General features: G+C 40.5%; 1 protein-coding gene across 1 annotated transcript in view; it reads right to left on the reverse strand.

Moving 5' to 3' along the window:
• The window catches only part of LRRC1 (leucine rich repeat containing 1), a 990271-nt gene that overhangs the window by 518930 nt on the left and 457084 nt on the right, over positions 1 to 14257 (reverse strand). Inside the window, exons 8-9 of the mRNA XM_044063772.1 lie at positions 8758 to 8876; positions 8500 to 8583 (exon numbers count right to left, since the gene is read on the reverse strand). Coding sequence (XP_043919707.1) covers positions 8500 to 8583; positions 8758 to 8876 — 203 coding nt within the window. The remainder of the gene's footprint in view (positions 1 to 8499; positions 8584 to 8757; positions 8877 to 14257) is intronic.

Here is a 14257-nt window from a genome sequence, read left to right on the forward strand (position 1 = left end):
TTACATAAAATTTGGTTTCTGTAGACTATTTGTCCTCTGAGATGTTTGTTTAGTTTGAGGAGGTGCTTTTACCCTGCTGGGTGGCTGCTTTTCTTCCTTCTGTTATACAGCCTATCAATGCTGTGATTCCACCAGGGTGGTTTGTTTTTGAGTTACTTCTGTACCCCTTCTGGGTGGGTACAGCTGTTTCAACTATTAACATGCCTGTATAGGGTTTCTCTGAGCAGTTCTGCATAGGCAACACTGTTCTTAGAGTTTATGGGAGCTTGAAATTTTGCCAGGTTATCACTTAACAGTAGGAAGATAGAGTATTTCCTGAATATCCCAGGGTTAGCTGGGGTTCCAGGTTTTATTTTTACTTCAAAAGAGTCCATTCTGTGGTCTGATCTTACCAGGGAATACATTAGAAATAGGGGGTGTGCAGCACTGTCCCATATTAGTGAGGACCAGATCCATTATGGTTGCAGCCTTTTTTGGTGTAGTGACAATCTGGTTAAGGGAATTTGTGTTTACAAAATCCAGGAATCTCTGTGCCTGTACGTTTGGTGTTCTACATAATTCCCAGTAAATAGTGACGTAATTAAAGTCACCTATAAATATGGTACTGGGTTGGATGGTGAGTGTTTCCAATAAAGGTTAAATACATGGTATGGGTTTCCTGGGTCAAAGAGGGACCTACAGCTTGTAAGGAAGTGGTTTTGGATTTTGCCAATGGTGATTTGAATATGGAGAAGCTCAAGTGCATCGTCCTGTTTGACCAGCCTTGAGATATGCTTATTTTTGATGTAAATCAAGACACCTCCACCTTTAGCCCCTGTGTAGTAGCTGCTTTAAATGTTTGGAAGTCATCATAACCTGGCATTGTCAGTGTGCTCTCTGCATCTTTAAACCATGTCTCAGTGAAAGCACAGCCATCAGCATTCTCTAAGTTGAAGAGAGCTTCTAGTGAGTGGAGTTTTTTTGTTTAGATTCCTAGTATTAAGCAAGAACATCTTTAGATTATCTTGGTTTTGATTTACTATATTGGAAGAACTTTCAGTTTGGCATTGCCTAAAAAAAGTATTGCTGGGAGGACAGTGTTTTAGCTAATTTTCAAAAGCCTAGTGGAGAGAGGTTCAGACCATCCCTGGCAAAGCAGCATGGTTTGTTGACCAACTCTCTCCTATGCTGGTAAATTTTGCAACCCCTTAGAATGACGCCAGAAATTAAGCCAACTGGTAAAGTCAGTCATCTTTTGTTCATACTGTGGCATCATCCTTGGAGAAGGTAAAATACTGCTTAATGCTAGGCTCATACCAGCCTGGGACACGTATTACGAGAGCTCCATGATGCCTCTCTTCATATAAATTAGGGATGTACATCTTGGGTCACTTACACCCACATGGACTATGAGTAGTACTAGTACTTGTGGTCCAAAGAACTGAGTACATGCATAATGGGGCGGATCCTGGCCCCTGATTAGCAACTAACAGTGACTTTCTACTTATTCAGCCTGGTGAGTGGGGCATTAGTGTATCTCACAGTGGAGTTTCCAATGACTATAATGTTGGATTTTATGGTATCTTGCCCTACGGCCTTAGAAATAGAAGCTCCATGAGATGTGGTTGTGTGTGCTGATGCAGGTGTTGTTTTGAAAGAGTATATTCGGGGTTGCTGAGAGTGTTTTTGTGTGTATTTTGTCTAGGAAGACTTTGGGGTTTTGGAAGGTTACAGTTAAGTGCCTCAGCATATGTGGGTCTATATGTCTGCTTTGAATAGTTTGTGATGGCTGCACCGTATGTACTACTGACAACCTTACTGACATTAGGAATACTTTTATGTGAGAGTTTTGCCTCCAGTGATACTGTGTAAATACATGTCTGACATATTATATCAGTATGTTTGAGAATTAACTGGTTGTCAGTAAATATGAGGCAATTTGGGAAAGTTCATATTCATAGAAACAGACCCATTTTTATTGATTAGATAATTAGTGTGTGCTTGTCACTGCACATTAGCTGTCTTATGTTCAACTAGTTACTGGTGAAATTGTAATGGTGCTTTATCAGAAAGAAAAATGTCAACTCAAGGTATCTGTGGCTATACAGGGCACTGCCAAACACTAGAGGGGAAACTAATAAGTAGAGCCTGTTCATTTACGGATAAAGTGAATAGGTAGACATTAAGTTAGAAGCAAACCAAACAGTACTTACTGAAAAGAAACAATTAGCTTGTTAAGAATGATGAAAAGAGGGGAGTCACCTGAATGGCCACTACCCAACTACTACTAGTGTTGGTCTCACCACAGCTTCACTCTGCTGGGATACAATGTTCCTTTGCTTCTTCTCCCACCAGAAGCAAAACAGTAGCACCAATCCCAAGATGAGAAGCACACCACAGCCTACTTGGTGATCCACAATCTTGTAGCCTTCTTCTGGTAGATGCCTTGAACAACAACCAGACCAATCTGGGAGGTCAAGCACAGACACTCACTTTCCAACCAAAAAGAGTCAGGAATCTGTGCACTCAGCTCCTTCTCTCACCAGGAGCAAAATAAAAGCACAAATTCCAAACTGGCACCAATGAAGCAGTTATTAGGCTTTCCAGTGATCTACAGTCCCCAGGAAATAACGGTCCTATGCTCCTGTCACCAGCAGCAGCAGAGCAGAAGCACTAATCCCAAGAGGACTACTAAGAGACAGAATGTGGGTTTTATAGTAATTGGTGGTCTTGGAGTAAATGTTGCAGATTTTAAAGGTAACATGGAACAATGGGTTAAATATCCTAAGAGCTGCAATGTGCACCAAGCAGTTAGGTATGAAAGAGGGGGCAACAATCTTTAGCTATCTAAGGGATTAACCAGTAATTTTAAGAGAAAGATCCATTGGACGTGGTGGGTACTTTGTATTCTGGTTTTGTGGAATGCAGTGGGATGGCCAGTAAATTGAAGTAGTTGAAGGGGAGTGATTTCACAAAATGATAATTTTGTACTTGCTCACAATATCCACCAAAAGTGGACAGGTAAGGATATATATTGTCAAATTAAAATAAGGGGCAGGCAACTAGAAATACAGTTGAGTTTAAAAACACAATAGCACCAGGGTGCGATGGTGGGGAAAAACAATTTCTGTGCGACTCACAAGAAACACAGCTGTGGTCTCTATCCGGTTTAAATATGCAATTAAAAGCAGAATACAAGTAAAACACAGTGTAAAGAAAATTAATTGCAATATACAAAATAGCAGGAGGCAATAAAGTATCAGAAAACACAAGACGGCAAAAACAGACTAACCTTTCCCTCGCATCAAATTGTGGCAGAGTCTGGGTGAGCTTTTCTTGCAAATGAGGGGTCCCAGTTCAGAGCCCTATGGAGCTCTGCTGGTTGCTGTCATACAGTCAGATGAGGCACCTGCTGCATAAGCTATGTGGATAGTGTCTTTTAGCTAGTTTGCTACCTATTGTGCCAGATAAGGATCTAGATGTAATGTATAAGGGCACTACTTTCCATCAGAATGGAAACTCATTGACATCTGGCCTAGTTGATTGAAATATACTGGCTTTGCCAATACAAGATCACTGTACAGTGGAGATTAGGGAATATGCCCTTTCCCCCACTGTACTGGAGTCTTGGAGTTAGTATATATAATTAGCAGAGGGTGGGGCTTGTTCCCCCTAGAAAATAACTTTTTTTGTTTTTGTTCAATTATAGATCAATGTTGTAGTTTTCAAGAAATAGGTGTCAATCATTGCAGGGCTGATTAATTGTTCTGATGGAAGCTTATGCATGGCATACTGTGTCAGACTGTTTCGCTAGCTCAAGCTACACTGTATGAACGCCATGACCACCGTCAGTAGCTTGTGAAAACCTTCTCAGAGACATTAACTATTGTTGATACACCATAGGTTTATATATTAGTACTAGGCTAACTGCCCTTGTGGGCCATTTTAAGCATAAACAATTACACCATGTAAGAATCAAATCCTGCATCTTGTGTCTGTATGGTAAATACCTTAACCAATATGCTAACCCCCCACCCCGCCATTAAAATTCCCTGACTGGTATCAAACCAGGGCCATGGTGGTGAAAGCACCAAATCCTAACTAATAGACCATCAGGGATCCCCTTTGATGAAGGCAAACAGTTGGTGGTCCAGCCTGATAATTTTTTTATTCAGGTACACTCACAAAGAGGGAGTGGGCACAGTTGCCTGTTGTGTTGATCCAGGTACCCTTGTCAAGACATGAAGGGATGGGTTACAGCCTGAATTAAAAAAAAAAAAAAAAAAAAAAAAAAAACCTGTTATCTGTGTTGATAACAGTCTTCCCAACCAACTTTTGTCCCACAGTATAAAAACCTTGGGAGCCAGCGCCATGGTTCACTGGCCTGTGTGCGAGTCAGACAAATGGGGATCGAATACTGGCTCTGGTACCTGTTGGCAAGGATGGGGAAAGAATTATGCAGAGCTGCTTGCCGCTCACCTGGGAGGGAGTGGACTGAGAGGCATATGGATTGAGCAGACTGCAACAAGATATGTTGCTGGCCAAAGCTAACAGTAGTAGCCGGGCTAAGATGTAGACTGGCTAAAGGAGGTTTTCTTCAAAGGTCTTGGGCAGGAGCTCTCTTTCCTACCCATACCTCACAGTAGTCACAAACTTTGAAGAATGTCCACTCGGAACAGGAAGGGTAGAGCCAGCAACCAAGTCAAGCTAATCTTCAGGTCCACTTTGTCCACTCCAACCCTGTTTAACTTGCTCACTGATCAAGACTGACAGGATGTAAAAATACTAAGAAAAATGTGCATACTGCATAGATTGGAAATAAGGGGGACTGGGGGAGCTGCACTGCACAACCGTTAGTGGGAGTAACATAGCTCACCGTGAAAAAAGGGCTAATTTGATTCGGTGATCTGTACATCTCTAATGCCCCTGTAAAGGAGTACAGAATGAATTGCTGGTGTCTATATATAATACAACTTTGACAGTGCAATAAACTACAACTTGCTTGTTCAAAGGTTCATAGGATGACACTAGGCTATTGGCCCAGAGACCCTTATAAGCCTAGCCAAGAATTTCACCCATGTTTCCTCAAAGTTAGCACCCATTTCCCCTGTCCAGCAGGGAAGCTAGTGGGATCCCAGGGGTATATTTTTTTTGTTTCCCATCCAGTCCAGGTTCCTCTTAAAGAGAGCTAGAGAGGTACTTCTGCTTGACATGGAGAGGAAGTCTATTCCACAGACAGGGGAGTCTTTGGGACACAAATCTATCCTTCCAACAAGTTCTATTAATCTCACAGACCAGGTTAAGGCCTTGCACGTGGGTTGTGCTAGTGGAGTTTGTCTTACGGATATGCAGCAACTCCATCAAGGCTGGGTCTTAAATGGCCTTGTATGCCAGACACAGGTCTCCTCCGAGCAGTCTGTATGAGACTGAGTGTTATGTTTAGCTGTATTTGTATTCCAACTATTCTAGATGTCCACATATAAAAAAAAATAAGCACTATTCTGTTTTCCATAGATTTTAAAAATAGGTACAAGGCTGAAGCAATAGCCAAAATGCTGTACTTTCTACCTGTTTAGGGGGCAGGTAATTTGGAGACTGTAAATTCCCCAAATGTCTCCCACTGTAACATGAAATCAAAAAAGCAGTAGGTACACACTTTGCCAGTACAGCATTCTAACATCTTCGAGTTTCTCCTAAACACATCCAGATAAAGGTGGGTTGTTTAGTTTAGTGGTCATCACATTTACGTCACATACATAAGGGCCCTGGGGGTTCAATTTCCAGTGAAATCATCATAGTAGCTCTGTGGTACAATGGACAGTGGACATGGAATGGTGCATTGGACTTCTAGCAAAATGGTAAAAGGAATTCAAAGGTTGTGAGTTTGAACCCCACTAGTCAACCACAATTTCAATATCTTACCTTATGCCAATATTGTAAAGGAAACAGTCTGCTTAAACATATATCCTTATATGTAAGACGGGCAAATGAATGAAAGACAGACCCACAGTTCTTGTGGCAGATGCCTCTTCTGATAGTGCTATGATAACCAGTGAAGTCCCCCATGGATTTATGAAAGGTCATTTTTGTCTTCTGCATCTACTTCTTTGATTTTAAAACTGATAGCCAGAGCCTCTGGTTAACTAAATCTGCAAAATACTGCAAACTGGGGTGTAGCTGTCAACCCCCACCCCCGTCAGATACATGCACCCTACAGAAAGATCTTGCTCTGTTGTATACCTTACCTGGTGTATGGATGATGGTGTTAAACTGAATTCTAAAAAGTGTATTTTTTTCTTTCTTTTGGAAAAACATTTGCTCATATCATGCAGTACAGATAATACTCTACACTAAATGAAAAGGTAGTCAAGGACCTAGGTTGATGGTTCCTACTTATTTGATCATCAAGTAGCAACTGTAGTCAAGAAATTCTTCTACTTAATGTGAGTAATATTCAAAGGTGCTTCATTTAGATTTACAGACATTGTTCCACTACATTCAGCAGTGATCAAATGCACTGCAGAGCACAGTGATGTCTTAGGAATGTACCACTCTCAACATATCAACAAATTTTAAAAGACACAAAGATTCCTAACAAAAAAAAAGATTTGTAGTCTGAGGAGCCTTAGACATTCTTCGTGTTTCTGTGTTGCAGTCCTGACTTGTGGAATTTCCCACCGTGGAAGCCCTTGGCCAGCCCGACTACCAGAGACTCCCTTCACTACTCCAGGAGCTGGTGGACGCCCTGACATATACTTTTATACTTTTGGGTATAAAGGGAATCTGCTGGCATCATGACCTCAGTTCATTCTTGCCATCGGAGCCTAAAACAGAGTAACAGTCAGTGGGTTGTTCAGTCAGTACCAGAGAAAAAAAAACTCCAGGAAGCTAAGTACCCCATCGAGGAACCTTTATTAATGTCTCCAAATCTTTTGGGTTTCTAATACCATAATGGGAAATGGACTCGATTCCTACATCAAAGTATGATTAAAGTTCATGAAATTAGTATTGTTTCAACTCAATGTTTGATGTCAGCCAGAAGTGCTCTCCGTAGCACCTGAAATGTGCCCAGTAATGACTCCTCCTGCAATTTGCATGGAGTAAAGCCTTCTACTTCAATTGTTATATGGCAAGTGCAGTCTGAAAATTGTGCTTAGCACATCTAATAGCAAAGAATATATAATCCAAATCTAAGAGGTAATTTCACTCTTACATTCAGCACTGATTAGGCCAACTATAGAGTACAATTACCCCTTTCAGATGTACCTCATTTGACAAACTACTAGGGAAGCCACAGAAGTTCCTAACAAAGGAAATTTCAGGCTTAATGACCCTGAAGAGACCCTAGAAGCACTATCCTTTTACTCAGCATGAAGGCAAAGTACGAATAAAATGGGGAGGGGTGAAAGAATTTGGTTAGAAGTGGGACTTGTATCCTACCAGCAACATCTAAATACATTGACCAAAAATATTTTCCAATGACAATTAAACAATGAAATGGTTAGTGCATCTTTGGAACTAACTACCTTTACAAATTAAACTTGACACCCTAGCTTTCTTCAAGAACCACCATGACAACTTAATGGAAATCTGCAAATTCATCCATCTCCATAAGTGTTTTGCCCTCCAAGAAGTGGGAGGTGCTTCTTAAGGGCAGGTCTAAGCAAGGCACAAATGGTCTCTTGACTTACTTGCCTTATAATACCTATATACCTATAATTATGTAATAAACCGTGCTGAGCAAGAAAAAAATGACTACATTAAACCTTTCATTGAAAAAGTATAAAAAATGCCACAGCATCTTCATACAGGACCATATTAAGAGAGAAACCAGACTCCAAATACATAAAACAATCAGAATGGATACAAAAAATAGTAATTAAAAATTTCAGACAAGTTGTTCTCAAGGAACAGTTTCCATAATTGCTCAAAAGTAAGTATCAATAAAATAATTGCAACTGGTGTCATTCTTTTACAAGTTACTTAAATCAGGGAAGGGGTGAAAAGTCTTCATCTCTAACACAGTTTATAAATTTTCTGCATACTTGCATTCAAGCTTCTGAAGCCACTCAAGCATGCCTAAAAGTGTGACAGGAAACTAGCTGCAACAAGTGCACTTCTATACCAGCTATGTGACTCACACATAGAAACACATTAATAACTTGTACATTTATTTTCGTCATGGGTACAGAAAGCATATTATATGGTTTAACATCTTCTTACTGCAAAAATTCTGGACAAAGACAAAAATAATTGTTTTGGGGGGACCCAAAAGCAGGGACAGAGCTTAAATATTGCTTTTATAAACTTTGAAAGTCACTATAACAAGTTTTGAATTAGCATGCATTTTCTGAAAGATATGAAGTCTGAAATTCAAATACCTAACATTTATTTACTTCAATATTCAACAATTTGCAAGAAAAATACAAATTTTAAGAACAGACCAAATATATGCCAAACTCTGGACAGTGTGCAAAATTCTGTAAAGTTGACAGGTATGTCCACTTGCATGCTACTTACTTCTTTAGGTAAAGATGTCAGTTTGTTTCTGTCTGCATTGAGACAGACCAGTTTCTTTAGTTTTCCAATGCTTCTTGGCAAGGTCTAGAAATATGAAAATACCATTAAAGGTGGTGGTACCCCAGTTGTTTTAAAAATATAGAACAATAATTCACTGATAAGGCAATAAAAATAATCACTCTGCCGTACTGATGACAAATCAAAGTACAAGTTAAATGTACTATTTCTTGCAGTTGCCTCTACTACAGATATACTAACCAGCAGCTGGTTCTCTGTAAGCACTAGCTCTGTAAGATTTTCACACAGCCCTACAGACTCTGTTAGTTGAATGAGACGGTTCTGATCCACCTTCAGAATGGAGAGTTGCTTTAACTTTCCTAGAAGAGGAAAATTAAAATTGCATTGGTAACTGCTGTTTTTACTGTATAAATGATCAGCTTTGTATTTTGCATTTCTAAAGCTGCTGCTTGCTTTCTTAGTGAAGAAAAAAATATTACTTTGAACACACACAAACACTCTGATGTAGGTTATTAGAATTTCACTTAACATCTTTATCTTTTGGTTTCAAAACACTGGGAAGTATAAAGTATAAAGTAAACTTACCATAAGAGTAGATGTCTGAATGATCACTGCTGCAGTAGCCTTAGCTATCTGGGTTATATCCTGTCAAGGATATAACAGCCTATCAACTTCTAAAGCTTCAGGGCACCTTCCAATCACCCAAACTCAGCTCAAGCTCAACTAAAAGACAGGTTTAGGTGCCAAGCCCTCCACAGCTTTCCTGTCAACACAGAGATGGAGAGTGAGCCCTGAAAGGACAATGCTAGGAAAAAAATAAAAAAAGAAATGTCCACAAACTGGCATAAAAAAACACACAAAAACAAGGGGGATGGAGGGAGTGGCTACTGTGGAAATGATTATTTGAACTTCTACTGTTATGGTACGTTCTGGCATCCTGCAGACTACAGGAGCAGCAGAAAGGAGAAGGGGACTTTGATTCTAAGTACCTCTGTTTTACTTTATCCTGCTTAATATTGCCTACTACACTTTATTTAAATCGTTTTTTTACCTTATTGCCTATAATTTTACTGCATTTACTGTTTTTAAACTACATACGCAAATGTGCTAGCCCACACTGTGTTTAAAGTGATTTAATTGCTGTTTTAAGTGTATTTTTACTGTTAAACGAAAAAAAAAAAATTCTAGCTTTCTTGCTTGTTTTCCCGCCTTTTTCTGTTACTAGAATAATCTGGATACAGACTTGGTGTGTTCAGGACGGTATTGTAGTTCGAGTTCCCCAGACCTTTCTGTGATAGAGGGAAGCCTTTCTGCTCATCAGTGAGAGTGGTAAGCATTGAGCGGCCTTATCTACCACAAGAGGAGTGGTTTCCAGCTCTGAAACTGTACCTTACTGGCTGTTTGGGCTGCATTTCTATCCCTTTTAACATTCTGCCTTAAAAGCCCATGTTTGTGCGGGTTTGAGCGACACGCAGCGCTGCTAAGCTAGGGTAAAGTACCGGTACCAGAAAGTCTGCCCTTCAAATTTTCCCTTAGATCTTCCTAGTTCTCTTCTCCCCTGCACTTTAACTAGCTTAAGTCTAGCACTTCATTCAAACTTCTTGTAGCAATTACTAGCACACAAACTGCCATCAGCACTAAACTTTCCATAAGGAAACAGCTTCAGTACTTACTAATTTGCCCACCCATCCAGGCATGTCCAAAGGTCAGTTGCCCATGCTTTCCCCTATTAACCTGGGCATCCTGAGGCAACGTAGCAACTGCCTCATGTACACTGATAGCCCTCTCCTCCCAACACTCAGACTTGCGAGAGATGCACCTATATTTCCAAATTGGAAGCCATTCACTCTCCAGCCAAGACTGGAATAGCCAGTCAAGAGAAGGTCAACACTTGCACCACACCACTTGGAACACATAGCCCTCCAAAACATACACCATCACTGCCTTCACATAACACAAACCACACACCCACCTTCACAGAGGCTCTCATTAGAAACCTACCCAAACAGCAGAGACCTCCAAGGCAGAAACACACTCGACCACCACAACACAGCAAAAAAACAAGTGACACATAGCCCATCAAAAGAGTGTGCCACTCAACCAACGCCCCTAAGGCAAAACACTTGCCCAACATAATAGCCATAGTTAACTCAATAGTGAGGCACACTAATGTCCCACTCACTAGGCTGAATAAGAAAAGGTAACAGTCAGCTGCCTGTCACATAACGCATGCATTTAGGTCACTCCACGACAGGTACAACTATGACTCGGTCATTGTCCATATTGATGTGAATGACCCGAGACATACCTCTCTGGACTACATGAAAAGAGACATGGAGGAGCTCTCAGATCATGTAACCCAGGCGGGTATGACCCTAGCCCTGAGTAGCATCCTACCATTGCCCAGAATGATGCAATACAAGCAGAAAATGATTGACTTCAACAACTGGCTATGTTTCTGGTGTCATTCTAAGGGGATCCAGTATCTGTCTGCCTGGAATGACCTGACTGACAGACCTCGATGCTTTGCCAAAGACTGTCTGCATATGTCACCTCTGGGATTCTGGATACTAGAGAAGGTTCTTGCCATGCCTATAGTGCCTTTTTTAGGCAATGTTCTAAAGATCAAATTAGCACCATAACCACTACAAGTTAATGCAATCTGAAGGTCATGCTACTCAACACTAGAAGTCTAAATCTCAAGATGCACTTGCTCGAAGCACTCTTCATAATGGAGAACATCAACATATGTGCAGTAAACAGAGACCTGGTTCAAAACAGCAGGAAGCACCCCTGCACTACCAGGCTACAATTCATTCCATACCTTTCAGCCCCAAAACTTGGACCAAAGCTCTAAACGTGGTGGTGTCTCCATATTCATAAAGGATATGCACACCTCCAGACTAGTAGCCCAACATAAGCCATCAGAGATACTTCAGGTACAACACTGGGTAAGACAGCGATTCAGGTTGTAGCCTGCTATAGATCCCCCTATCATGTCCCAAGACGACTCTCCACGTTTCTAAGCACCCCAGAAAATATTAAGGTCCAACTCAACACCCTCATACTGGATGACTTTAACTATCCCTCCATTAACTGGGAGAACTACTCATGTACAAACGCACTTGCCAAACGTTTCCTAGAATTCATGAATTCCAACGCCCTGGATCAGCTCATTCGTACCCCAACCAGAGGTAGCAACATCCTTGACCTGGTTATTACAAACATGAGTGACTGTTGCTCCACGCCATTAGTCAACTACTTCCTGATGAGACCTGACCACAAACTAATAACCATGTAAATCCACATCCCACCCACACCCCCAGTAGTTTTCTGACCTCTGCAGCGCTTCGCTGTACTTTGACCCATACCTTATTTTATTTTATTATTTTTATTTGTATTTTCATTTTGCATAGTTTCGTTCAGGATTTGTATGTTTTATTTTTGTCAGGTTCTGCAATGTGGTCTGACTTGATTTTTGCTTACTTCTAGACACATGCACCTTTTTGCGTAAGCAACAATGAGATCTTAATGTTTAGACCCATGGTATTTTGAAGTGCTATGTTTACCTATTGTCAATGTCATTGAACACCAACAGCTGTGGATTTACTTAGGTGTTATGCTTTCTTTCTTTTGTCTTCTGCTACTTTATTTATTACCTTTCTCGCACACAGTATAAACTCATTTGCAGAACAATGTGCCGTATTCATGGGCACGATTGTGAACTGATTTTTCATTTGTTTGGCTATCCGCCTTTTTCGCATGCTTAGCACCTGCATGGTTCTTGAATGAAGTACCATCTTGTGAATCCGGCGGTTGGTTTGTTTTGATTTAGACGTGTCTTCCATGCAATGCCTTGCCATATTTTTTCTGAAACAGCTGTATTTTGACTTGTTTTGGCTGCTACAACTATGCATTCTAAAAGCTTAGAAAGTGTTCTCATCGCAGCTTGGTGCTTTACCGATTGCTCAAGGAACATTTTAAAAAAAATTCTTTCAGATACTGTCGTTGCATTCTGTTGGCGTTGAAATGACAAGAAATTTCTGTGTTAGATTTTTAACACAGAAATAAACATATTCGGTTATTTAACATTAGAAATAACATTTCTTTTATTAGAAACGCCTTTGAAATTCCGGTTATTGCAGACTCCTAGTTGAGTTGCACTGTTTATTTATTCATCGATTCTTCATTATGCATTAGAGATGTGTACTCCTTACTACCTTTTCTGTTAAGGAATGGATATTATATTTGTATATACTTAGTTGCAAGCATTACTTCATTTTCTTTTCTTTTTAATCACAAGATTCTGTATGAGTTTTGTTTTACCCTATGAAAAGTTGTTTGCTAAAATGTATTTTAAGGGAAACGAACAGTATTTCCACTTGATTAGGTCCATGAATCTTCACTAAGACATTCTTGATTACTTTTATCAAGTTCATGTTTCTTTTTTGAAAACTTTTTTATGTTTGACACCCTGTCTACACTAAGTAGACATTTATTTATGCTTTTAATGTAATACAACTTTAAATGTGAAGGTATGTCAGTGGGTTCAATTAAGGCAGCTGTTTGTAATTTTGTAACACCCCCCCCCTTTTTTGGGTTTTAAATTGTGTTTGATGATTTTTTCCTTTGTCTGAAGAAGTCTTCCTACTAAGGGAGACGAAAAGCGCTTTACTTTTACATTTCCTAATAAACCTTTGGAGTTTTACACCTGCTGGTTCGGAACCTTTTGGTTTGTTTTTTGACAGTTTGTTTTTTTTCAGTTTTGGAATTCCAAAAAAAGGAAGCCAATCTGGTGGCCCCCTGCCATAAACAAACCCTACAACAGGAGGAGGAAACTGATCCGGAATAAGGTAATGTCCCAAGACTGGAAAAACTCCCTCATCAGCCTCAACAAATCCTCTAAAGCTAGCTATGAAAACAGAACTGCAGCAGATAATAAAGACAACCACAAGGTCTTCTATAGTTATGTAAAGAATCTCCATGGCAACACCCAGATTTGCTCTGAGCTGCTGCACAATGGTACCTCCTACACCGAGCCAAAAGATATTGCCAATATTCAGGCAGACAGATTCAGTGCCAACTTTACCCCTTTCTCCCCCACCAAAGGACCAATCACAATACCAGTAGATTGCCAGGCACCCAGTAATACTGCTGCACAGGTTACAACAGCATGGTTCAAGGACAACAATACAGCTTCTATGGGACCTGACAATATCCCTGGGTGTGTTCTACATGAACAACAGAGTGAACTGGCACCTCACCTGTGTGCCCTGTTCAATCACAGCCTCACTTCAGGCTTTGTCCCAACCAAATGGCGCACTGCTAGTAATCCCTTTCCACAAAGGAGGAGCGACTACAGACCATGGCAACTATCGCCCCGTTAGCCTGACTAGTCTGATATGCAACGCTATGGAATGCATCATGGACCTAATAAACAAGGATATAGGGAATCTTCAAACTCTGAATCGCACACAGTTTGGTTTTGTGAAGGGTAGATCATACCTGCTCACCCTGGTCGACTTCTTTGAGTCAGTCACCAGAGCTGTGGATGGAGGCAAGGTGGTTCATAAAGCTTACCTTGTTCTAGCCAAGGCCTTTGATACCATTCCCCACTCAGGAATCCTAAAAACAAATCACTAAGCTAGGCATCAACCCCTATATCACTAGGTGGGTTGCAAACTGGCTCACAGATAGAACCCACAGTGTGAAAGTAGCTGACTCCAAGTCAGACTGCCGA

The sequence above is a fragment of the Protopterus annectens genome, chromosome 2.part2, assembly GCF_019279795.1.
Source record: "Protopterus annectens isolate FY-2018-M chromosome 2.part2, PAN1.0, whole genome shotgun sequence".
Taxonomy (NCBI): Eukaryota; Metazoa; Chordata; order Ceratodontiformes; family Protopteridae; genus Protopterus; species Protopterus annectens.